At 51.3% G+C, this 25,330-nt stretch overlaps 1 protein-coding gene across 17 annotated transcripts in view; it reads left to right on the top strand.

Annotated features, from left to right (window-relative positions):
• Window positions 1-25,330, top strand: part of ZNF185 (zinc finger protein 185 with LIM domain) — a 64,511-nt gene that overhangs the window by 9,443 nt on the left and 29,738 nt on the right. For 2 of the 17 annotated variants that reach the window (XM_077890141.1, XM_077890133.1), the window contains exons 2-16: window positions 4,537-4,615; window positions 4,780-4,903; window positions 5,270-5,335; window positions 7,411-7,449; window positions 7,552-7,629; window positions 7,972-8,061; window positions 8,957-9,043; window positions 10,091-10,174; window positions 10,486-10,527; window positions 12,184-12,267; window positions 12,745-12,834; window positions 18,124-18,216; window positions 20,699-20,803; window positions 21,806-21,904; window positions 24,748-24,837. In XM_077890141.1, the coding sequence (XP_077746267.1) occupies window positions 4,582-4,615; window positions 4,780-4,903; window positions 5,270-5,335; window positions 7,411-7,449; window positions 7,552-7,629; window positions 7,972-8,061; window positions 8,957-9,043; window positions 10,091-10,174; window positions 10,486-10,527; window positions 12,184-12,267; window positions 12,745-12,834; window positions 18,124-18,216; window positions 20,699-20,803; window positions 21,806-21,904; window positions 24,748-24,837 (1,205 nt within the window). In that variant the 5' untranslated portion in view covers window positions 4,537-4,581. The remainder of the gene's footprint in view (window positions 1-4,536; window positions 4,616-4,779; window positions 4,904-5,269; window positions 5,336-7,410; window positions 7,450-7,551; window positions 7,630-7,971; window positions 8,062-8,956; window positions 9,044-10,090; window positions 10,175-10,485; window positions 10,528-12,183; window positions 12,268-12,744; window positions 12,835-18,123; window positions 18,217-20,698; window positions 20,804-21,805; window positions 21,905-24,747; window positions 24,838-25,330) is intronic. The other 15 variants (XM_077890134.1, XM_077890135.1, XM_077890138.1 and 12 more) reach the window with 15 other exon arrangements.

Below are 25,330 nucleotides of genomic sequence, written 5' to 3'. Positions count from 1 at the left end.
ACCACCAACATCAGGATACCCAAACTATGAGATGGAAAAGAGCTGGCACCAAATTCTAGGCAGTGACACGTGCTCAGGCTTAGGGGTATCCTACCAGGAGGAGACCCAGTGAGTAGGTCATGAACTTGGTGGCATGACACCACTTTACAGATGAGGAGATTGAGGCCCAGATAGTGGGACAATGTCACAGCCATGTGAAGCCACTTAGGGATGAACAGCAAAGATGTGAGCTGTCAGGCCCAGGGGGGCAAGGAGGGTTTGAAAGGAGCCCAAGTGCCAAGAAGAAGAGGAAAATTAGAAGTAGGGGGTGGGAGACACACCTGAAACACATGCCTGTTCTCCCTCTCATGGGAGCTGTGGGCAAAGAGGACCCAGGATCCTGGAGGAAGTCATGTGTGTGCCCATGGGTAGCAAGGGTCTTCTCGGAGCAGCACAGAGGGACTCAAGAGGCCCAGGGCACATATGCCCCCTGGATGTCTACCCTGGGGGAGGGAAGAGAATTCCCCAACTGCATCCGTTGGCTCCTCACTTCCCAGTCCTTCCTTGGCATGGCTCACTTGGCATCAAGTTTTGAGATCCATCATTAGCTCTCCAAACAGCCCCAGCTCCCATTTCATTTGGTTAAGCTCCTGTTTGTTTAGTCTTTATCACACAGGCAATGCGCATTCATTATAGGAAAAATAGAATACACAGAAGAGCAAAATATTTTGGTATTTATCCATTCAGATGTTTCTTTCCCTGTGCATTGTAATGTACATAGATTTTTTTTGGTACATAGATTTTTAAGTAAATGGCACCATCCTACACATCTTTTTAAAAGATTTTATTTATTTATTTATTTATTTATTTATTTATTTATTTATTTATTTATAGAGACAGAGAGCAGGGGTGAGGAGGTGCAGAGGGAGAGGGAGATAAAGAATCTCAAGTAGACTCTGCCCTGAGTGTGAAGCCTGGCTCAGGGCTTGATGTCACAACTCTTGAGATCATGACCTGAGCCAAAAGCAAGAGTCAACACTTAACTGACTGAGCCACTCAGGTCCCCCTCTACACATCTTTTTTTTTTTTAAGCTTTCACTTAATTGTATAAGAAAACCATATACACGAAGGCTTGTTAAATAGCACTATATATCAATATCATTTATAATGATTACATAGTATTTGCTTGAATAATGGATCATAATATGTTTAAATATGACTGTTAAGAATTTAGATTATTGCCTAATTTTCACCATTGAGTATCAATACTGGGATGTCTCCACTCTTGCATACTTTCTTCTGCTTTCACATTTGTCTCCTTAGGAGAGAATGCTGTGATTGGGGAACTGAAAGACCAATGGTCTTACCTTCTCTAAGGTTTTTAATACATATAGAGATTTGTCTTCCAAAAAGAGGCATCCATTGACCTGTCTACCAGCAGTGCATGGGAGCTGCCTGTCTGTAGTGAAGGTTTTCCCAGCTATCTCCTGATTGGGGATGAAGGGGGGAATGGTGGGTCTGAGAGACCTGGGTCCAAGGAGGGGTGGCCTCCAGTGCAGGTAATCAGTGCAAGGTGCATTTTGGAAGTGTGAGGGGGATGCCTGGCTTCTGTCCTTGATGACGTTGGTAGAGGGAGCAGGTCTTGTCTGGGAAGACTTTGATCAACAGTGCAAGGCACTCAGGTCAGAAGAGGGCAGAGCCCAATAGGAGCAGAAAGAGACAAGACAAGTGGGCCCCTGAGGAAGGGGCAGGGCTTAGCTCAGCAGAAGAGGTTGGAGGACATTCTGGCGGGGTGGGGAGCAGTGTAAGCAAAGCCATGGGGATTACCATGGCAGGGCCACTTTCCAGGGATGTTGAATCACGCGGTCTTCTTGGAGCACAATGTCAACATCGAGTGGCATTTGTGAGAAAAGTAGCTGGGTCAGGGGACTGGGAATTTGCCCCTGGGCTTCGACACAGTGGAGATCCTGCAGAAGCTAAGTGAGAAGCGAGGGCTGATGTGGGCTGAGCTGCAGGAATGAGGCACAGGTAAAAGCAGGGGTCCAGGGCTGTGTGGAGCAAGGAGAGGAGGGAGTGGTGAAGGAGGGAAAAGCCCATTGTGCAGCTGGGACGTGAATTTATACCTCATGTGTCCACCTGTCTGGCTGGGGCTCATCATTTTATTTTATTTTTTATTATTATTTTTTAATAATTTTTAAAGATTTTATCCATTCATTCATGAGAGACACACACACACACAGAGAGAGAGAGAGAGAGAGAGAGAGAGAGAGAGAGAGAGGCAGAGACACAGGCAGAGGGAGAAGCAGGCTCCATGCAAAGAGCCCTATGTGGGACCTGATCGCGTGACCGCAGGATCACACCCTGGGCCAAAGGCAGGCGCTAAACCGCGGAGCCACTCAGAGATCCCCTGGGGCTCATCATTTTAAAAGCTCCTTGTTCCAAGAGCTACCTTCTTCAATCCAATGGGAAGACTCTGTTTCCTCACTCTTCTAGATTTCTTGTCCCATCTAAAAAGGACATTTGACTTCTGAGATGCAGCATCAGCCCTGCTCTTTGCCTGGTGATGTGGGGCAATAAGCCTTGAGTCTTCTGGCTCAGGTCTTAGCTGTAAAGATGGGACTTAAGGCAACTCCAGCCTCCCTTGCTGTGGGCTCTTATGTGTGTACCTGCCCCTTTGGCCAGGGGGTTCCCAGTGGCCCCTCTGCCTCTGTCATTCTGTGTGTGTGTGCATATGTCCTGATTTCGGAGGTGACTTCTTTGGTTCTGATTTAGCAGAAAACTTCCAGGCAATGTGAGCAACAGATTTGTCAGGGTGAAACTGATGAGTTCCTGAAGGAACGAGACTCAGCAGTAGGAGGCCCTGAGCTGGGGCCCAGAGAAGGTGAGGGACTTGCCCAAGGTCTCACAGTCAGTCTAAAGCTCCAGGAGACCAAAGGGCCAAGATCCCAGGTGGCAACTCTGTCTGTGTGCCCTGCCCAGTATGGCTACTCCATGGGCTGCTGGGATGGGACAGTTGGGCCTGTGAGGTCCAAGGATCACCTATGGAATGAGTTCTGCTCAGTCAAATTCTGACGTGGCAGCTTTGGTCAGGGGCTGGGCAGTGGGGCTGCCATTCGCTGTGATGAGGTGCCATTCCTGGCACGCAGCAGGCTTGGGCCTCCTGGGCTGCTCATTCAGTGTGGTTTATGGGAAAGCCAGCTCTTGCTGATGCAGCAAATTCGGTTTGCTCTTGGCCCTTGCCTTACCTATTTTAGTGTGCCCCTGACCTCTAAGGAAACATGAGCAAGCCTTGCCAGCTGGAAGCAGGGCCTGGCCCTGGAGGGGCTCAGAGGGTGGCAGCTCCTAAGGGAAAGACCGCTCTGCCTCAGGACTGTGCTGCCAGAGCCACAGCCCTTCCTTCCCATCGTGCCCACTTGCCTGAATCTCCAGCCCTTTTCTTGAGGTCAGGGGGAGCCAGCTGTGGCAGGCCAGGGCTGGGATTAAACTCACCACATGGACCTTCCATCTCCCTGAAATGCTGGGCCAGTCTCAGCCTGGAGAGTTGTCTTCCTCGCCCCAGCCCCTTCATTGACCATGATGGGCCACCCCTCAATGGCCACAGGCGGGAAGCACATGGCTCAAGGGCAGAGAAGAGGCAGGGAGGGAGAGTAGGGCAGGAGTACAGAGAAGAAGAGAAAGCAGAGCACAGCAGGAGGTCCTTAGCAGATCCCCACCCTCGCCTGGTCCCCAAGGACAGCTAGAAGTTGGCAGAGGGACCCCAGGCTTTCCCCCCCCAGAGATGGAACCAACCGCTGAGCCACACAGAGCTGCACCCCCTCAGGTTGAAGACCGCCAACAGTCCCCTCTCCCAGTGAGGATAGGTTGAGAGTCACCACTGCTTGGCTCCTGTCCAACTGCCCTGAGCTCTTTGCTGTGCCGGGTGGTGCCAGACATTTGTAAGAACCCTGGTGCATTCTGCCTTCATAGCAGTCCTGAAGGGCAGACTTTGTAAAATCCCATTTTACAAATGACGACACTGAGGCTAACTGGAGAAGTTAGCTGACCAGCCCAAGGCCTGTCAGACAGCTACTCAAGAGTGAGAATGATGGTCCAACCCAAAGCAGTCGGTCCCTCAGTATCCCCCCCTTCCCCTAGTTCCTCTCTCTGAGTCCATCAGGGCCGGCCCCTAGGAAGCCTGCCCTGTGGAGGCTCCACAGCTGCCACTGCCCCTCCTACAGTCACCTGGTCCTGGAATCTGACCATCAGAGGTCTCTAGGAGGGTTTGTGGTCTGCCCTTATCAGCTATCTCTTGAACAGACAGCCCTGGCAGCCCAGGCCGTGTTCCTCAGGTGAGCAGCTCTGGGCAGACAGGTGGATATACCGCCTGACAGTGGCAGATCCAACACATGCTCACTCCCTAGCCTCTGCCAACCACCCAGAACTCCACCAACTCTTGCTTCCCCATGCCTGGGCTTGGCACAATCTGGGTGTTTGTTGGTGTGTCAGGGACCACATGCTGACCTGTGAGCCATTATAAATGTATAAAGTGACGAGCCATGTCCTTGCCTTTGCCCCCAGGAGCCCCACTGAATCAAGTGAGAAGGGATCTGCAGAGCAAGCACCATGAGTATCTCAGCTCTTGGAGGCGGCACCAAAGGTGAGGCCTGGGCTCCCTCTTGTCCCAAGCTTGGTGTGTAGCCTGCGCTGCAAAGGCCACAAGCCCTGCAGCAGAGTGAGAGCGACATACTGGGAGGACTGGGAGGCCTCAGGGTGCTGGGACTGAGCGCCCCTTCTGAGGCTGCCTGGCCCTGCCCCCTCCAGGGAAGCCACTACCACCAGGTGAGGAGGAACGCAAGAATGTTCTCAGGCAGATGAAGGTTCGAACCACGCTGAAGGGAGACAGGAGCTGGATCATCAAGCAGGATGAATCGGACGGCCACACCTTGTGAGTGCAGGAGGCTGGGAGGCCAGAGACAAGGCAGTGCAGTGGGGCTGCGACCCACAGGGGCCCATCAGTACCCAGGGATGCTCAGGGGCTTCTACCATTCAGACCTCTGCCAGGCCATGTGGCCACAGGCCAGCTCGGGTGGGCGGAGCAAGGGAAGGCAATACAGCTGAGGCCCAGCCTCAACCAAGGTCATGGGATGCGAAAGCCCTGGGTGCTGAGTGCACACGTACACACATGCCTGTGGACTATGGAGGCAGGCCAGGGAAGGCGAAGGTGAGATGGGAATGGTGGGCCAAATTATTGAGGTGCACTTACAACACCCCACTTCACCTGCTTCGGATCATCGCGACCCTTTTTCCCCAGAGAGCTGCCCACTGGTCGGAGTCGTGCCACATCCTTTTCATCCCCTGGGGAAGTCCCGAAGGCCAGGTAAGAGGTGGTGCCCAGATGGCTGGTGGGTGGGGCTCATACTGCAGTGTTCAGGGGATAAGGAGGAGCCCAAGCTTGGAAGAGATGTCATGGTTTGCAGTGAGTCATTTCGAATCCACAGGAAGGACGGGCTTTTCTGCTCTGTACCCTTTTGGGAAAGGGAATGCAGGAATTGCTGGGTTCAGGTCCCTGGCCTGGCTGTGTGACCTTGAAGCTGACTGCCTAATGGGCCTCCATGGTTCTGGCTGTCTACTGGACATTGAGAAGCCCCCATAAGGGGTGAGACAACATCTCTGAGGTGCTTCAGGCAGCTTTGAGAGTCACGCGTGACCCTCTCCCATAGATAGCCCTGATGGCTGAGTACACTTGGTAATCAGCATGTCACAGGAGACTCACACGTTTGTTCCAACTGTCTGCTAAGTTCAGGATGACCTTTTTGACAGCTGGCCAAAGGGAACAGGCCATCACCTCTCTATTTTGAGGACTTTTGCATAGCGGTGTCATGGGATGCTCTGAGGCTCCTGAGAAGAGGGCCGAGGAGTGCGGCATTTGCTTGAGCCTTGTTACACAGCTGGCAGTTGGCAGCAAGTGCAGGGCCAGGGCCTTTCTCGGGTGTTGGTCGAGGAAGTAGCAGCAGCTGGAAGGGAGGGGTCCAAGTTCATCGCTAAGTCCCGGGAGCTGCTTCTGGTTACTGTGGACTTGACCATCGCCACCATTTGGTGATTCAGCACCCACTACCAGCCAGGACCTGGGCTTGGCACAGAGAACACAGCTCACTCCTCAGGGAACTGTCATGTTAGCATGACCCGAGTGGAGAGATGAACATAGAAAGGTGAATCATGGGTTGTGTTTGCTGCAGCTGGTGATGTTGGGGGAAGACCTGAGGATGGTTGGAAGCTGAGCTACCCAGCGAGGAGCTTGTTTACTTTGGGTGGTGTTCTCACCCTGGGCTTCTCTTCGGGGGTATATGTGGAAAGCACATCCTGGGGCACCGTGACTTGGGCCACAGCAGGGAGACCTGAAAGTCTACATAGACTTTGGCTCCCATTCTCTCCTAGGCACAGGTACTTTAGCCAAAAATTTTTGTGTGGCCAGATGGGGCGAGAGTGACCTTTCTTTCTCAGGTCCCACCCCAAGTGTTCATGCAACTTTGCTACTTCCAGAAGGCTGTCCCTATTTAGGACAGGGTCTGTCAACATGGAGAACACTGGGGTTCTCTGATGCCCCTCCCACCTGCTTATGTAGGGTTCCCTTAGATCCACTACCCACACCCCGTGCTCCAGCCCTAAACTCCTCTGTTCCTAGACAGAAGGGCCATCTACCAAATCTTTGTCTCCTGCTCTTGCTCCCCAAACTCACAGCCATTCCTCTGGGCCCCCTCAGTTGTCCCAAGCAGGAGGCGCCCAGTCTCTGTGGTTCGTTTTCCAGCCATGCCCTCTGGTCCCAAACTTCGATCAAGACTGTGATGTGGGCATCTCAGGAGCTGGAAGAGGGAGGTCCCAAGGAGCAGGAAGGGAGGGACAGCTGGCTTTAGTTCTACCTCTTGGGCTCTCATGAACCTCTCCAAAGGAGGCTGTGTAGAGGTGTCAGGTCAGGGGCCTTGGGCGCTCCCTGCCATGTCTCAGCCCTGGGCCTCTGACCATGGAGTCTGCAGTCCTGAGAGTAGAGGGTCGGAGGGCTGTCAGCAATCCCAAAAGCCCTCTCTCTCAAGGGACTGCTGGGACCTGGCAGGCCAGGGAAAAGCTGAGATTTGGAGGAGATTCCTCTTCAGCAAATGCTCAGCCATGAACTACACCTTCCTAGGCACTTAGTGTGAGCCTGGACCATATTGAGCGAGTCCTGGAAGAATCAGCCATAAGTACCTTTCCTGGGTAGCATGAAAGAGATAGGCAAAGCAGAAGAGACGCTCTGTGGGGTGAAGGGGTGGCTGCCCCTATTGGGAAGCAGCCAGCCACTCTTGCTCACCTCACTCTGACCGCACCTGGACACCCACCAGCCAATCCACTTTGCTATCGTTGGCTGCAGGAGAAAGTAGGGCACCCTGGCTTCACTTCATACCTTCTTTTCCCTGGTAGGTCTCCAAGCGCAAGGGCTCCCACTGGCTACATCATCCGGTAGGTGACCACAGGACCCCGCCCACTTCCCCATGCCTGCCCACACTGCTCCCCATCTCCGCACAGGGGAGCTCACTGGATGACTTCTGGGCTCTCTTTTAGGGGAGTGTTCACCAAGCCCATAGACAGCTCCTGTCAACCCCAGCAGCACTTCCCCAAGGCCAATGGAGCTTCAAAAAGGTGTGTGTCCATGGGGTGAGGGCCTAGGCCAAGCACCAGATGTGAGGGCCTAGGCCAAGCTCATGGCAGAGAGATTACTCTGCCTGTCACGGCAGGTGAGGGCAAGAGGGGTGGTAGATGGCAGCTGGCTTTCTGTGGAGGTCAGGGCCCTGGAGAGCAGTGCTGGTACAGTGAGCTCCCAGGAGGGTCCTGCTTAGGATGGCACAGATGTTTTGGGTGTCTGGGCGGCTGGAGAGAGAAGAGGAAAGGCCACCAGTCACATGCTTGCTGGGCCCCCTGGGCCAAATTAGGAAGCAAGAGGGAGCCTGAGAGTGGACACATGAAGACTCCTTTCCTCTCCAGTGCTACAGGTCTGCTGAGAGCAGCACCTACTGGACCACCCCGCCCCTCCTCCTCTGGCTATAAGATGACCACCGAGGATTACAAGAAGCTGTAAGTATGCGATCACACACCCAGCTCAGTTCTCTCCTCCGAGAACCAGCCCAAACACCAGGCCTGCTGAGGGCAGCTGCTTGCTTGCCTCTGAGTGTGGCCTTGGAGTGCCAGTCCCACCAGCCTGACATCCCTGCCAGTTGCCACTGTGACCTGGAGCTTACCAAGAGGGTGACAAACCCCAGAAAGTCGGATAGCCGTACACATTGCACTTCTGATCTGAGGCTAAGCAGTCACTGTAAGAAGCTTATGGAAGGGGCCGGTGGATCTGGAGAAAGAGTCATGGGTCATGGCTCTGGGGCTGCTGCTGATTGGCTCTGTTTCCTGGACTGCCTCTTCACCCATCTGGGGTTCAGGCTAGGCTGGGTTGGGGCCTGATGACCCTAAGTGTCCTGATGGTTGTGGCAGCCTATCAGTTATTGGCATTCTGTGCTGAAATCAGAGCTGTTCCTTGGACATAAACCTTTGGGGCTTCCCTTCTGGGCCCTATCAAAGAAGCCCCCCCATTATGTGCTCAGGGAGGGGGGATCCTGGCCAGAGGTGCAGGTTGTGCCTGTAATTCCCAGGGGTCCCACATTTTCATATTGCTTTATATCCCTTGTCACAATCATCCCATGACATGGAGCAGCTGGGAAATATTTTGGAGAAGGGGAGAGGCTGGAGCTGGGTCTTGGGGGACAGTTAGGGTTGGAATAAGGAGAGAGAAGAGGGCTGGTCTTGAGGAGGAAAAAGGGGCATGAGCAAAGGCTCAGAGGCAATAATGCCAACAGGTGCTATTGTTGAAGTCAGGAAGCCAAGCTGCCGAGGGTGGCAGCCTGTGACAGGGAGCAGGGGCAGAGATAGGGGGCGGGGGGCCATGACCAACAGCATTCTCCACCCTTCTCCCCTCCCTCAGGGCACCCTACAATGTCAGGCGCAGCTCAGCATCTGGGGCTGCTGAAGAGGAGGAGGTGCCCTTCTCGTCGGACGAGCAGAAACGGAGGTAACGGTGCCCGCTGGGCATCCCACGGGTAGGGCAGGGGCCCAGATTTGTGTGCACTGGTGACATGGGAATTGTGCCAGTTGGGGTGATGAAATTCACAGCATGTATAATGTCAGTGCTGACCCATTTACTGGAGATGTGGCTGCCAGCAACAGGTGTCATTTGTTGAGTCCCAGAACCACCCAGTCAGTGCTGGGCCAGCTCACAGGATCCTCTTAGGAACACTTTATGGAGCAGAACCTAGGTAATAAGGGTCTGGGGAAAGCCTCAAATCTAAATGTACCGAGTATAGGGAGGGAGGTGCTTCGGGACTTCATATCAATTTCTTAAAAAGGATTCTAAGCAAATTGGGCCTAAATAGGCCCCGGGAAGGAGCCCTCTGTGTATGCTGTGTGTACAGAGTCTGGGCAGGGCCTGCGTGCTTGGGCAGCAGGGCCAGGGTCTGGATGTGCCAGTGCCCCTCGCCCCCCAAATGAGGCCCAGGTGCTTTGGCAGCAGCTGGGCCCTAAGGAAATAAAGTCCCATGGGCTGGGCCTGACCCCGGTGCTAATGTCTGTCGAGCTCTCTGTGCCTTAGGGAACTCTGTGGAGCTCCTGTGCTGAAGGTCTGGCAGATGGGCCATCCAAAGGGCAGAGGTCCCTGAGCCTGGGAGGTACAGGGCAAGAGCCAGAAGCACTGGAGGCAGGTTGCTGGGCATTGACTGCCCACTCTGCCACTGGCTAAGTGTGTGGTCTCTAAAGTCACTAAAGCTCCCCATGCCTCAGTTTCCTCATTTGTAAGTTGTGGGCGAAACTAAACACCCACCCTCGTGGGTTGTAAGGATTCAGTGTTTCAGCATGCATTGGCGGTGTCTAGCACACAGCTGGGCCTTGTCAATGTGGGCGGCCCTTCCCTTGGTCTCTGTGTTTCCTTTGCATAGTTCTGGGCTCAGGTGCTCGTTCGGCTTCCTGTGCTTGCCTCCCTGGGGTGGCCCCGTAGCTGCTGGGCTGGGCTGGCAGAGTGAGTCTTCCTTATGCCTTTAGATGCCCCCTCCCTGTACCACCGCAGGTCAGAGGCTGCAAGCAGTGTGGTGAGGAAGACGGCTCCCCGGGAGCACTCGTATGTTCTGTCTGCAGCCAAGAAGAGTGCCAGGTGAGTCGCAGAGCAGGAGACACAGTAGGGCCTGCTGTCTAGGCCAGCTCAGCTACCGTGTGGCTCACTTCTCCTCAGTGCTCCAGTGTCCCTTTGGCAAGTGAGGGGTTGGTTGAGAGAACCCTCGTAGCCGGACCTTCAGGGATCTGGACATGCACCTTCTGCAAGACAGAGAGGTCTGGCTCCGGCCATCAGGACTAGTGACATAGTGGGAATGAGAGAAAAGCCCGGGACCCTGTAAGGCAAAGTGGCCGTGATGTCGCCTGTCCATGGATTCTGTCCAACATGTTGACTTTCTGCTTCCTTTCCAGCAGCCCTACTCAAGAGATGCAGGCCCCGTTCATTGCGAAGAGGTAAGTGTCACCAAGGGAAGCCTGGGAAGCCTCTTGCTGGTTACAGGGAAGGGCCGGCAGGGGGGGAGTATGGGCACCGTGGAAAGCAGGTGCAGAGTGGGAAGGGGCCACCATACCCAGGCACGGGAAGTTAGGAGGGGCTGGCGGCTTCTGTCTGGAGGCCAGGCGAGCAACTAGGTGGCTGTGGTGGCACTTGTGGCCTCAATGGCTGGGTCTGTTTAGGCAGGATCTGGCTGATAGAATATAGCTTGTGGCTGGAAACTTCCATTTGCTAACAGGGCTCTGCCCCTGACCCCTGATAGTGTTTCCAAGGGCCTCTGAGGTTTTGAAACAAAAGTAGCTACCAGGGTAAAAAGGACTTGTTCCCTTCCGTCCCACTCTACCAGGGACAGGATGGACAATGCCTTGGCAGGAGGGATTATTGGGCTGGGCTCCAAAGGTTTGTCTTTGGGAGCCTCTGCCTGGCCAGGCCCTTGGAGGTGACAGTGACATTGGAGATGGGCCCTAAAGGGTGAAAAGGGTCCAACAAAGGATGATCAGGATGTTAGGACACTCCGGCTGAGTCAAGGAGGAGTGTCACCATTAGTTGAAACAGAACATCTTCTGAGAGAGGAGAATATTTGGGGAACAGAGATAAGAAACTACTGGAAAAAAAAGAAACTACTGGACAGTAGGATTTTTGGGATATTCCTTGAGGTAAACAAGGAAGACATCCATCATGAAGTGGAACAGCAAGCTGAAGGCTGGAATCCAGCCAGGAAAGGGTAATAGCAGCACAAAGGAAGTGACAGATAATGGTGTGTTCTTACTGGTTGTATTAAGTTCAACCAGTCCTGGGGCTGCTGTAACAAAGTATCACAAACTGCGTGGCATTGACCCCAGAAATGTATTGTATCTCAGTTCTGGAAGCCATAAATCCAAGATCAAGATGTTAGCAGGATTAGTTCCTTCTGGAAGCTGTTGAGAGAGGAACTGTTGCAGGCTTCTCTCTCAGCTTCTGGTGACCACAGGCAACCCTTGGCATTCCTTGGCTTGTAGACACATCACTCCAATCTCTGCTTCTATCATCTATTTTTAAAGATATTATTTATTTATTTGAGAGAGAGAGAGCAAGAATGAGTGAGAGAGAGAGCACAAGCAGGGGGAAGGGCAGAGGGAGAAGTAGGCTCCCGGCTGACCAAGGAGCCCGATGTGGGGTTCAATCCCAGGACCCTGAGATCATGACCTGAGCCGAAGGCAGACTCTTCATGAACTGAGCCACCCAGGCTCCCCTCTGCCTCTGCCATCTTATGACCTTCTTTTCTTCTTTTCTCTGTGTCTCTGTCCAAATTTCCCTCCTCTTATAAGGACACTGGTCATTGGATTTAGGGCTCACCTTACTCCAGTGTGACTGACCGAATCTAAACTTGATCACCTCTGCCAAGACCCTGTTTGCAAATAAGCTCACATCATAGGTTCAAGGCAGACATGAATTTTGGAGGCACACTATTCAACCTGATATGCTGTTCTTCTCCCAAACTGGAATCACTGAGCCTCCAGACTGGGCCACCCCATAGCCATAGATACCACTGAATGTCCTTCAGGAGCATCCAGCTCTAGGGCAGTTGAGCATGCCACATTGACAGGCAGTGCATCTGTTTCTCTTCTTGCCCAAAGGGTTGAGGTGGTGGATGAAGACAGGCCTTCTGAGAAGAGCCAGGACCCACCTGCTCTAGCAAGATCCCCTCCTGGCTCAAGCAGGTAATTATTAAATCATCTCTGCCTGGTGCTGGTGGTCGCAAGACTTGCCCTGTCACTGTAATTGTCACTGTAGAACCTTTGCCAGGTCATTGCCTTGCAGGGCCTCAGGTCAGTGTCCCCATGTGCCCAGTGACAAGATGGGGCACAGAAAGCAGTAAGAGCTGTCTGGCTGGATGTCCTGGGGCTGAAAGGAGCAAAACAGCCTGGCCTCCAGGGAGAGAGTATGTCACTCTTGTCTGCTTAATGCTCATCTGTGTCATGTGAATGCAACTACAGCCACAACATCTTAGGAAAATGTGCTAACCAGAGGGTCTGAGAAGGCTTAACCTCTGAAGCCCTAGCCCTGCCGTTCTTGGGCTTGTTTATAGCTCTGCTGTAAGTTGTCCAAGGTCAACCTGCCAGCTGTGTCCTCTGCCTCCTGTTGGGGAAGGAGGCTCTGCAGTCCCCAGCCCCACTCACAGCTGCCTTCTTTGCCAGTGCGGATGGAGGTGGAGCCAAAGTGTCTCGGGCCATTTGGATTGAGCGCATGCCGAGTCTGCCCAGCTCTGCAAGGAGCTGGGAACCCAGGTGGGTGCCATGAGTTGGCTCTGGCCTGGGAGCCAGTCAGTTGGGAGGGTCTGGGACTGGGACTGGGCTCATGGGACTGGTGACCTCACTGCAGACTGGCCCGATTTGTTCTGATTTCTGAGCCCTGAGTGTCCGGGCAAATAATGGTGCTCACTTGTCTGCAAATGGAGAGCAATCAACACCTCCCTGTACTTCACAGTGAATTGAGCTAAGTTCTGTTGAGAGCGCCACCTCCCTGTTGTTGCTGCTGTCTAAAGCTCCTGCCTAGCCTGGCAGCTGTGACCAAATCCAAGTCTTCTAAGTGGTATGTTTCCATGGCACCCTGGGAAGATCCCGAGGCTAGAGGGGCAGAGTGCCTGTCCTTACAGGTCACTTTCAGGGACCTCAGGGACTGTTCCAGCTCTCGTAATGCCCTGTGAGCCCCTACTCCCCTCCCCATTTCAAGTCTCACAACCATTTGTATGTGACCCTGATCCCTTGGGGCCACCTCCTCTGTGCCAGGAGAAAGATAGGGCTGCCTGCCCTAGCGCAGTCTGGTGGAGGGCAGTAAGGCTGCAGACCTTCTCTGCTCAGAGGAAGCTAGGAGTGTGAGGCCAGCCTGAGGTCATTGCACCAGCAGGAGGACTGCCCCTTTTCTTTACTGCCTTCCTCTCTTGATCCTCCCTGTGTGTGTGAACTTTTGTCCTTGAGAACTTTTAAACAAATGGAAATATTTGAGAGCTCTTCACAAGGCAGCATTGATGGGACTTGGGCACTGATAGGGCATGGAGGCTTAGTTTGCTAGGGCAGCTGTAACAAAGTACCACAAACTGGGTGGCTTAAAGGACAGAAGTGTATTGTCTCGCAGTTCTGGAGGCCAGAAGTCCAACATCAAGGAGTAAGCAGGGTGGTTCCTTCTGAGGCCTCTCCTTGGTTTATGGATGGCCATCTCTCCCTGTGTCTCTTCACATGCGCTTCCCTCTGTGTGTGTGGTCTGTGTTCTAATCTCCCCTTCTTACAAGGACATCGGTCATTTTAGATGAGGGGCCCACCACACTCCAGTATAACCTCATCTTAACTAATCCCGTCTGCAATGACCCTGTTTCCGAATAAGGTTACACTCTGAGGTCCCGGGGTTAGTTAGGTCTGCAACGTATAAGTTTTGGAGAGGACATAATTCATCTCCAAACAGTGCACATCTCTGATTTCTCCTTATTTGTCTTTTGTGCGGGGGAGAGGTGAGGGAAGCAATGAATGGTTTCAGATGGGTTTTTTAAAATAATTTTTTCTGTATTTTTTAAAAAAGATTTTATTTATTTATTCATGAGAGACACACAGAGAGAGGCAGAGATAACAGGCAGAGGGAGAAGCAGGCTCCTCACGGGGAACCTGATGAAGGACTTGATCCCAGGAACCCAGGATGATGCCCTGAGCCAAAGGCTGACGTTCAACCACTGAGCCACCCAGGCGTCCCTCAGGTGTTTTTAAAAAGAGAACATAGAAGAATTAGGTCATGCTATATCATGTATTTGAGAGTCATTTTAACATTTATTCCAGAAAATTCCTTTGGATGTTTAATACCCATCATCTGTCTGTCATAGCAAGGTGGCTGCAATGGTTTGCTAGTGCAACAGGAACAAAGTCCCCCAAACTGGTGGCTCAAACAACGGACATATATTGTCTTACAGTTTTGGAGGCCAGGAGTCTGAGGTCAAACTTGCCTGTGAGGCCCCAGAAAGCAGAACTGGGACGAGATTATGGAATGTTCCAGACACCAGAGATAGCCCACAACAGGGCAGCCCACAACGGGAAGGAAGGCGTTCTCATCAGAAGTGTTGAACAGGCTGGTCAGGAAGGCTTAGAATGCTTCTCATAGTGTTTCTTCCCTCAGATTTTGCAGTCACAAAATCTCTACAATACCCCTAGACAGCTTCCAGGTGAGCTGCTGGCTAGTCCTGGGTGGCCTTCCTCTCTGACCCCACTGCATCAGACAGGTCCTACACTGATCAGGTGAGGCAGCCACCATCAGTTCCCTACACCCAGCTTTGGTCTGCCTGGTTATTTGAGAATTCTTGGCCTGGCTGTGGCCTTGAAGGAGCCCAGCCCCGTGGGGAGCAGTGGTTGAGGAGAGCTCAGCCAAATTCTGGGTTATATAGCACTTCAGAAAAAGCTGGTTTATGGTAGACTGGAGCAAGAGAGCATCACAGCCTTGTCCTCAGGCGTGACCCTGCTGAGCCTGCCCGCTCCTTAGGTTTGCTCCTGCCCCACCCCACTTGACTCAAGTCTGATATAGGTTCTTCATCTCATGAAGTAGGCCAATCAGGCGGGAAGCCCCTGTCTTAGGTGCTGAACCCTTCAGGGACTTCAGGGAGGGCTGAAAGTTTGTGACGGAAAGAGTGCCACCCAAGGACATCCACGGGCTGTGTCCTTGGGTCTGTCCACCTGTCACTTTCTTTCCATTAGACACCAGACCTACTTGGCATCCCAAAAGCCTTTCAGTTCCAAGTGTCCACATCTGATCTACTTATCTCTACTGTCACCCCTCCAACTCCCCCTGTTCAACCATGGGCCTTGCCTCCATGCACTGTGGGGCTGGATTTCTTGGGCTCATCTTGTCTTTAACCCTCTCATTGTGGGATAATTCCTACCCACCTTGTGGACTGAGCTAATTCAAATACCCTCTTCCAGAGAGACTGGTCTGCACAAGGGCCCCCAGGCCTGGCTGCTTCCCCATCACAGCACTGGCCAAGCTTCCTTGGCTTTCTGCCTCACCCAGTAATGGCAGTGCCTGTGGGCTGTAGCCCAGCATGCTGTATGGAACAGTAAGCTGGAGAACAGTGAGTAAAAGCACAGCTTCTGGCACAAGGCCTTATACTAGCCTTGAGCAAGCCACTTTACCCCTGGTGCCTCAGTTACCTCATATATATAATAGTGAATATAGTGATACCTACCTCCTGAGGCTGCCTCAAATTCTAAATGGGATAGTGCATATAAAGTCGTTGGTACAGTGCCTAGATGCTCCCACGAATAGGCTTGCTCATCTGCATGGCCTTCTTCAAATGAAGAGACCAATATTGCCACCTTGCTAGCCTCTGAAGGAAATGCAGTTGTGGGTGCGAAAGACGTACTGCCACAGGCAGCTGGGGCCTCATTAGATGAGTGCCCCTGATCTCCAGAAGCTCCCAGCCTAGCTGAGAACTTGATTGTACTAGAGCTCTCTGTGGTTGAAGGTCTGGTAAGGGGGTGAGGCTGGTGGACTGTTGCCAGAGAAGAGGCTGGAAGGCCCCTGTATGAATTTGCTGGGGCTGCTGTAACAAGTTATCTCAAAGTGGGTGGATTAAACAACAGAAACTTATACTCACACAGTTCTGGAAGCCAGGGGTTCTAAATCAAGGTGTCAGCAGGGCTGAATGTTCCCTCCAAAGGCTCTGGGGGGAGAATCTGTTCTGGACTGTTCTCTTAGCTTCTGGTATTGCTGGCGATCCTTGTTGGTTCTTAGTTTATGATGCATCATTCCAATCTCTGCCCCTGTTTTCACATGGCTATATTCCTTCCATGTGTCTGTGTACAAATGTCCCTTCTTTATAAGGGCACCGGTCATATTGGATTAAGAGCCACTCTTCTCCAGTATGACCTTAAGTTAATGACATCTGCAATGGCACTGTTTCCAAATAAGGGCACATTCACAGGTACGGTTAGGGCTTTGGCATATCTTTTAGGGGAACACAATGCCACCCATAATAGCCCCCTGGAAGAAGTGCCATTTGAGCTGAGCCTTCAAGAAAGAATTACTCAAGGGGGTGACAAAGAAGGAGGATGGCATTAAAGAAGAGACACTAGCTTGGTCAGACTTGGGTGACACCTTGTTCTTATTTTCTCTCTGACATAACAAAAAACACCAGTGAAGAAGAATGTTTTCCTTGCCTGTGATGTTCCCAAATGGGGTCTGTCCCAACCAGGTGCTTTATGCTGTCATCATTGCTATCATGGGAAGACAGACAGAAATCAGAGCTGCCCTTATACACCAGACGCCCTGTCCCTGGGAGCCCTTCTATTTCCCTCATCTCCAATGGCTAGGTCTCAGCCAGGTCCCAGAAAGGACATAGACAAGTAGCCCACTGAACTCGGTCCTCTAAGGCCTCCTAGTTTAGGTTGGAGCCAGGTGTCAGAATCAACTCCAAGGTGACTTTCCAAGGAGAGCAGCCAAGCTACTCTGGCTCACTCAAAGCTATCTCTCTGCCTTCACCTCTAGCAGAGGCTATATATCCATGAAGCTTCTCAGGTGTCCTTGGAACTGGATTTGTGTACAGTCTTACACTTTAGTACATTCAGGACCCATGCCACTGTGCCCACATTTTGCCCACCACTGGATTGGGGACTTCACCAGGGCAGGCCTGGGGCTCCTCTTCATCTGTGCCCCAGTGCCCAGCCTAGTGCCCAGAGGTAGCTGAAGAAAGGAGTGAGTTCGTATAAGTGCGCTGAGTCTTAAAGGATGGCTTGGGCCTCACTCTGTGGACCTGGGGAGGTTTGGGATGAAGAGCACTCCCACAAAGCCAAAAAGCTCTAGATTCTCTCTGGCTCTGGCCATCACCATGGCACAAGCCTGCTAGGTATCAGACCCTGAAGTAGAACCAAAAAGCACATCAGACTTGGAGGGATATGTGTGGACACTTGTGGGCCAGGTTCTGAGCACAGGGATCCTCACAGGGGCCCTCTGAGTGTTGAGAATTTCTGGTCCTCTGTGGGCTCCAGCTCACAGGCACCTGGTCACTTGCTTTCTTTCCCCCAAGTCTCTGATATCCTATCTCACCCCAATTTGGTCTGTAGATTTCCAGAGTATCTTGTTTGTCATCAGTCCCCATCAGTCCATATATCCAGAAATCGCACTGGCCTCACAAATAACCACTTTGGACATTCCAGTGGGACCACAGCCAGGACTCACCTTTGCAAGTGAATGGCAACATCATGGCAGTAGTGACAGAGAGGGCACTGGAGCTGGGTGATCCCATTTCTATGCAGAAGGCCCCTTGCTGTGACTGAAGAGGTCTAGGCTCATGGGTGGGGGACTGGTAAAAGGATGTTTCACTCTTCCTTCCTCTGGGGCCTGGAGGTCAGTGGCCCATGCTCAGCTGTAGCACCAAGAAAGTTTATGGCCAAAGAGGAGACGAGAGGAAAAGAAAAAGGCAATGGGTCTGAGTATCCCACTGCATTAGCCAGGAGGCTCCTGAGGGAGAATGGCCTTGGACCCCTGGCACAGATAGGGAAGAGCGAGGCTTCTCTTACCAGCAACTCCCTGGCTCTCTTCCTTAGCTGCAGTACAAGAGGTGAGGAGATTGTCCGCCTGCAGATCATGACACCTGGGGCAGGACTCCGCCTGATGGCCCCAGACCTGGAAGGAATGAGGTATGGGGGCCCTTCTGGGCTCCTTCTGCACTATTTTAAAGATGAGGTCAGCAGGGAAGGGATGCAAACGATCAGGCCCATGGGCTGCTTGGCGAGAGACATGGTCAACCTGGGTTCTCTCTCTTTTTTTTTAAAGTCATTTTTTTTATTTTAAAGATTATTTATGATAGACAGAGAGAGAGAGGCAGAGACACAGGAGGAGGGAGAAACAGGCCCATGCCGGGAGCCTGACGTGGGACTCGATCCAGGGACTCCAGGATCGCGCCCTGGGCCAAAAGCAGACGCTAAACCACTGAGCCACCCAGGGATCCCCGAACCTGGGTTCTCTACCCTTAACTCCACATCTCTATCTGGGTGAGATTTCTAAAGGGCAGAAGTAGTCATGCCAGCCCCCTGGGGAAAACCCTGAGATGCCCCCTACCTTGATTGGGTTCTGCAGCCTGAACTCACTACCCCTCATATATCCTCCCTCCTTGGGCCCTCAGCTCCAGCCTCCTAGGCTTCCATATGGCACCTGTGCACAGTTGCCCATTCATAGATCAGTCCTCCCCAAGAACTCTGAGTGCCTGGAGGGCAGGGGCTGCAGCTAAGTGTTCCGTAGGTTCCTTTTGGCCCAGAACAGAAATGTGGGAGTGTTTGTTACTGTAATGTTTGAGCATCATCCAGTGCGATGATGTTTTTAATAGGACAACAGTGGAAGCCGCTTCATTGATTTCCCTAATTTGACCAATCTCTGAGAAACAAAGGGAAAGTGCTATCAAGAGAGGCAGGAGGAAGCCAAGTTGCCTCCAATGAACATCCCTGCTGTGTCTCCTGTCTTCAGAACCCACAGGGCTTCTGGTACTTTGTCTGGGACTAGCAAAGCTACAACAACTAACTGAGATTCCATGGGGTGCCCTTCCCCAATTTTCCAGTGGGAGAATCAATTTGGGGAAGGAAGAAAGAGGGAAAGCTAGAATTCACCAAGCCCTTCCCTGTCCCAACAGTCAGTCTAGCAGATATCCCCAGATATCCTTTTTACAGGTGTAGAAACTGAGATTCTAAATGGTCAAGTAACTTGCTCAAGGTAATATGGTTAAGAACAGGCAGATTTAAGACTCTCACCCAGGCTGCTTGACTCCTACTATGCGCCTTTTGCTCCATAATTCAGTACACTACTGGGGACCAGGATGAAGGGGCAAGGAGGAGTGATATAAATACTTGGTATTTTTTAATGAATATATGATGAGTTTACTTGTGAATAGCCAAATGCACATTCCCAGGAGACATTTGAGGGTTTGTAGTTGAGGTTTGGGAGAGAGGTTAGGACTCTCCCAGAAATTTCCATGTTATATGCAGACAGATGAAAGGGAAATAATGGAATTCCATGTCAGTGTTTACATAAGGTACAATATCAAGGGAAGAAGGAGAGAAGGGCCAGCAGGCAGAGCAAAGACCCCAGCGTGGAGGTAGCAACTACCTGGTCATGCCCTCTAAAGGTGTCTGGGATGGCAGTCAGTTCTAGCCATGTTGAGGGTGAGCTGCCCGAGGGCCAGTCTGAAAGGCATTGGAGGTATGGGTCAGGAGCACAGAGAGGTGGGAACAAGCGAAAGTCACTGGCTTGGGCAGCCCCCGGCGGCCTAGTGGTTTAGTGCTGCCTTCGGCCTGGGCCTGATCCTGGAGACCCGGGATCGAGCCCCACATTGGGCTCCCTGCATGGAACCTACTTCTCCCTCTGCCTGTGTCTCTGCCTCTCTCTCTCTCTCTCTCTCTCTCTCTCTCTCTCTCTCACTCTCTCTCTCTCTGCCTCTCATGAATAAATAAAATATATTAAAAAATAAAAGAAAATCACTGGTTTGCGGGTGGTAGTCAGTGCCATGGGAGCAGAGGGGGTGGGCAAGGTAGTGGAGCATGCACATGGAAAGGAATGCTGAGAACACCAAAATTACCAGGCAGAAAAGGAGAAAAGGGTGAAAGAGACTGGGAAGGTATGGCAAAGAAAGTAGGAGATGGTGTCACAGAGTTATGACAGACAGGTGGGGGAAAGAAGGCTGGAGTGGCCCACTAGGTCAGAGAGAACAGAGGGAGGTTGAATTAGGAGGTTCAGAGCAGTCTTAATATATGGAAGGTTATAGTCAAGAACTCTGAAATCAGACTGTTTGGGTTCCAATTCTAGCTCTTCCCCTTGTTACCTGAGGAACTAGGAGCAAATTGCTTGGGATATCTGTGCCTTCATTCACTTATTTGGAAAGTAAACATGGGTAAATATAGTACTCATATATTGGGATTTATGTGGAGAGTTAATGCATGCAGAATTATGGGAATGGAGTCTGACCCTCAATCAACAGTGGCTTTTAGTAATGAGATTTTTGAGAATTGGCCAGTCCTGCAATCTCAAGTTTTAAGTTCCTTGGAGACAGTTGGCATTTAGGGATGAGGTAACTGCCTTCATCTGAGTGTGGGTGGCTACTGGGTGGTTAACTTATATTTCTTTTCTCCATAGTTCTTCCCTGGGCTCCAAAGACAAAGAGGCCCCCAGCCCTAGAGAAGCCAAGAGAGACTCGGTTGGTGAGGAGATCCGCAAAGGCCCCAATCCAGATCCTGAAAGGTAACTCAATGCAGGGACATAGAGCTGATGTGGCCCTTGGTCTAAGGTCAGTGGATGGACCTGGGACCAGGACTGCTCAGTTCCCCACTGTGTCCCCACTGCCTGGGGCAGCACATGTCCTCAGTGAATATTTGTTGAAAGAATAAATGAAGGAATACAGGAGGCCTGGAGAGGGGCAGGCCCCTCCCAAGATCCCTCAGGGAGTCAGTTGCAGAGCTGGACAAAGCTCCAGGCCAGACCACCCCCACCCCAGCCCTTAGCCCAACTTTCACAGTCCTTGGCAAGGCTGCCAAGTGAGCAGTTTGGGGAAGTCAGTGACCAAAAGATGCATGAGCTTCAACAGAACATCTAACATGGACTTCTAGGATGACTTGTGGTTAAAGGAAGACATGTTAGAGGCTGGCAAGGATGTGAGGCAGAGCCAGTGGGGGATGATGAGTCCAGAAGGGATGGTTGTGCCCAGCCATCCTATGACCATCTCATTGAGTTGTCCTCCAAGCTATACCGTGAAAGCCTGGATGTGGTGAGCAGTGGCTGAGAGTTAGATATGTCTTAAATGGGATGCTAGTAGCCAGTAATGGGTAAGAGCCCACAACCTTGCCTGCCTGCCACCATTTTCTCAGTGTGGAGTTCTGGACCTTCAGTGAGGACTCAGCCATGGAAATGAGAGAAGGCAACCCAGGATGTCTGGGCTCTGTGGTTTATTAATAGCCCCCAATGCCTTGCCCCTTGTTCTGTCAGCCATTGATCCCTCCACTGTGCCAGCCTCCTCTTGAGTTGTCACTTTGCTCTATTTTTTTGGTTCCACTCTTGCTCCCAGTCCATCAAGTTTGGAAGAAGAGCAGAAATACTTGCTGATGTCAGGTTGGCTTTAGTTGGAACAGCACAGGGTGGCAGCTGAGAGCCTGGGCTTCTAGTCCTTGAGCCCTGTTCTCAGGACATCTTAGTTATATTAGATTAAAACCTAATCAGGGTCAGCAAATGCTTCTCTTCCCATAACAGGTCAAGTGCACAGTCAAATGATGACAATGTGGGATCCAGAGCCATTGGCTTCCCATCTGAAGGCATAACTGGAACAGACATTGGCTCTGAGATAGGAGGGTAAGCTGCCTAGGGGAGGCAAGTGGTCCCAAGTTATTGATTCTCTCATGTCTCTGGTGACAGGCCAGGGTCAAGCTGCCAAAACTGATTGGGTTGCTGGGGACTGAGCACTGGTCATTTCCCATAGTTCTGTCTAGTTTGCTTCTCCAGTGGCTTCCACCACATCCTTTGTCCTTGGGCTTTCCAGTTATGGGAATTGCCTATGCTTGAATCTTGCTCCTTTTACCCTCTGCCACTGGCTCTCAAGATCCTCCAGAGCATGCACAATGGCCCACTTGCAGCTGGAAGTCCAGCCCCTGCCTGGGCAGGCACTTGGAGGTAGGATGAATGTGTGGGGAATGAGTGAAGGGACAAACTCACAAATGAATGACCAAACGACGGATGAATTTGTGCCTTCTTTCTTCTTTGTTGAGCTCTAAGGACAAATTGAAGGAGGTCCTTCGCCTCTGTTTTCTCCTTTCCCTTCCAGAAACCCCAAAGCTCCTTTTCCTGCCCCACCAGCCTTCCCTGGACAGTTCTCTGTGGTTCAGTGAGAGGAAAAGCAGTGGTCCCTCTGAGAAAAGAAGCACGTCTGATTGGGCTCTCAGTTTCTGGATCTGGGTGGAGTCAGGGACCACTTTCTCAGGTGATTCAGGGAGGGGCAAGGAAAGGCCACTGGGCTAGGACCTTGGCTCTTTGAGTTGCCACTAGTGGAGAGGACTGAGAGCCCATCCTGAAGCCTGCCTCACTGTGTGCCGGTCAGCACAGTTGTGCAGATTAACTGAATTTGCTGGAAGCTGTTGTAGACCTCTGCTTCATGTTTGAATATTGATCCAGATTATCCTTCTTGCTTACACATCTTCATAAATGAAGTCTTTGCTCTCTGCTTTCAGTTTCTTTAAAATGACATAAAATATCAAATAGTGCTGCAGAATAATCTGAAGAATAATCTAGATTTTTATGACTTTTATCCTATTCTTATTTTGACATTTATCTTTAAGAAACTGGCATTTATTATATTTCAAAAAAAATGTTGTCTCTTTTTTTAAGATCTTATTTTTTTTATTTTAAAATGATCTCTATACCCAATGTGGGGCTCAAACTTACAATCCTGAGATCAAGAGTCATGTGATCTACCAACTGAGCCATCCAGGTGCCCCAGAAAATGTTATTTCTCGTGCAGAAAACAACCACTCCCTTTCCATTCACTTTTATAAGTTTAATAATTGAATTTAGTAGTAATGGTTGCAAGTACAACGGGGATAAACAGATTTGGGAACAAACATGAGGAGTTTTTAGTGAGTGTGCTACTCAAGTGCAGGCTTACACAGGCAATGAGGTGCTCTATGAACTGTGACTACTCAACATGCTGTGAGCATCAGTGTGTCTGATTTACAGAGAGATAAAGAATGCATCCTACTCCTGAGAAGACTGTGTAAGACAGCAGCTCAGTCGGTCAGTCTGTATCAAGTTGATGGATATAGATGGAATACAAAGGGATGCTGCTTCTATAAATGGCCACAGGCCCCAGTAATAATAACGAGAACAATTTAGCACGTGTTAGGGCTCAGGCATTATTCTAAGTACTTGGTGTCTACTAGCTCATTTACTCTTCTTGGAACACTTACAAGGCAGACACAATTATCATCCCAATTTCACTGATGACCAAATTGAGGCCCAGAGAAATCAGGTGATGTGTCCAAGGTCATACAGCTGGGAGGTAGAAAAGTGCTGATTTGAACCCAGGAAGTGTGCCTCCAGGGAGCCTACAGAGTGCCCCAGTCTCAGGCAGCTGTGGGATCTAAGTGAGTCTTGTGCCTTGAGCATTTTGTTTGAGCAGGCCTTCAGCTCTCATTATCTGTTGGGAGATGGAAGCCATCCTTTTGGGAGGGAATGGACATACAGACACAAAGTTCTGAACCCAGACCAGGCTTGGATCATTCTACAGACTGTTCAGCTACTTGTTTTTCCCCTTTCCTGCGTAATCAGGATGCACATGGTGCCAACTCTCAGCCTTGCAATCCCAGCACCTACTTACAAGGATCCAAGCTGAAGTGGCAGAGGGGACACCATTGGGAGGCAGAGCTTGGGAAGGGTTGCTCCTGTAGGGACTGCAGCCCAACCCACAAAGGAGGATTCAGGAGTAGGAATCCCAGGGACAGCCAACTGCACTATGAGGCAGCATGGGAGGTGGTTGAGAGGGGCACATGGCTCCAGAGGTGCTAAGGTGCAATGGGAAGGGGTTGTACAGTCCTATGCAGCAGGCTTCTGTCCTATTTCACCTACCAGTCCACCAGTAGGAGTGGCTAGTTTGCTCTGGGTGTGTGGAGCATTTAGTAAGGAACAATCTTCTTGTACTCCCACACAGCCCCAGGAGATGTAGGTCAGGCAAGGATACTAGGACCCAAGACCAAGATAAGACGTCCCCCAGGGACCTCCAAGCTGATCAGGGGCAGTGCTTGATCTATTTTATTTTATTTTATTTTATTTTATTTATTCATGAGAGACACAGAGAAAGAGGCAGAGACACAGGCAGAGGGAGAAGCAGGCTCCATGCAGAGAGCCTGATGTGGGACTTGATCCTGGGACTCCAGGATCATGCCCTAGGCCGAAGGCAGGCGCTAAACCACTGAACCACCCAGGAATCCCAAGTGCTTGATCTTGAACTCAGGTGCTAAGGCCACAGGTCACAAGATGTTATCATATACAGTGGCATCTATACCACACTAAGAGCACAACTGAGAGGCCATCCTTTACTGGCAGATGTAGGTTCCCCTTTCCTTTCCTGTGAGAAGGCAAGTGGGAAGGGCCCCCAGTATCCTTTGGTCTGAGGTCTTATTGGGCATGTGTGCTTCCTCCCTCAGCTCCAGTGTGACTTTGGCCTCTATTGGACCAGCTGATTGGAAGAGTGACAGTCCAGCAGACCTGGAGGATAGGGAGGCACACCTGAAAGGGTAAGGCATCAGGCAACAGTGCTGAGCAGCTCAGGTATGCATTAGCCTTTGGCTTGGAAGGTGAGGCCAGCAAGGCCTTTGAGCTGGCCAGAAGCATGTGGCAAGAGCTAGAGCCCCAGCTAGAATCTTCTGGCCTCTGCCTCTGGGGCCACAAAGCTTTCTACTATGCCTTGTTGCCACCATCCAAGAAGTCTTCCATAATCAGGAAGTCACTCATTCTTTCAGTCAACAATCACTCAAATGGCACGTGCCCTGTGCTGGAGGCACACAGATATGGCTGATAGGAAGCATAGCCTGGCCCAGACTGGAATAATACATTATGCAGGAGCAGGGAAATGGGAGACTCAGGACAGCTTTGTAGGGTAGGTGGCTTTTGAGCCAAATACTGAAATGTGAATAGAGGTCCTTTAAGCAAAAGGAACAGGATGTGCAAAGAACTCCAAACACCCTGCTATTTGCTGGGCACTGTATGTTGTCGAGGGTGGCTACTACT

The sequence above is a fragment of the Canis aureus genome, chromosome X (assembly GCF_053574225.1).
Source record: "Canis aureus isolate CA01 chromosome X, VMU_Caureus_v.1.0, whole genome shotgun sequence".
Lineage (NCBI taxonomy): Eukaryota > Metazoa > Chordata > Mammalia > Carnivora > Canidae > Canis > Canis aureus.
This window is presented reverse-complemented; position numbering and strand designations above follow the sequence as displayed.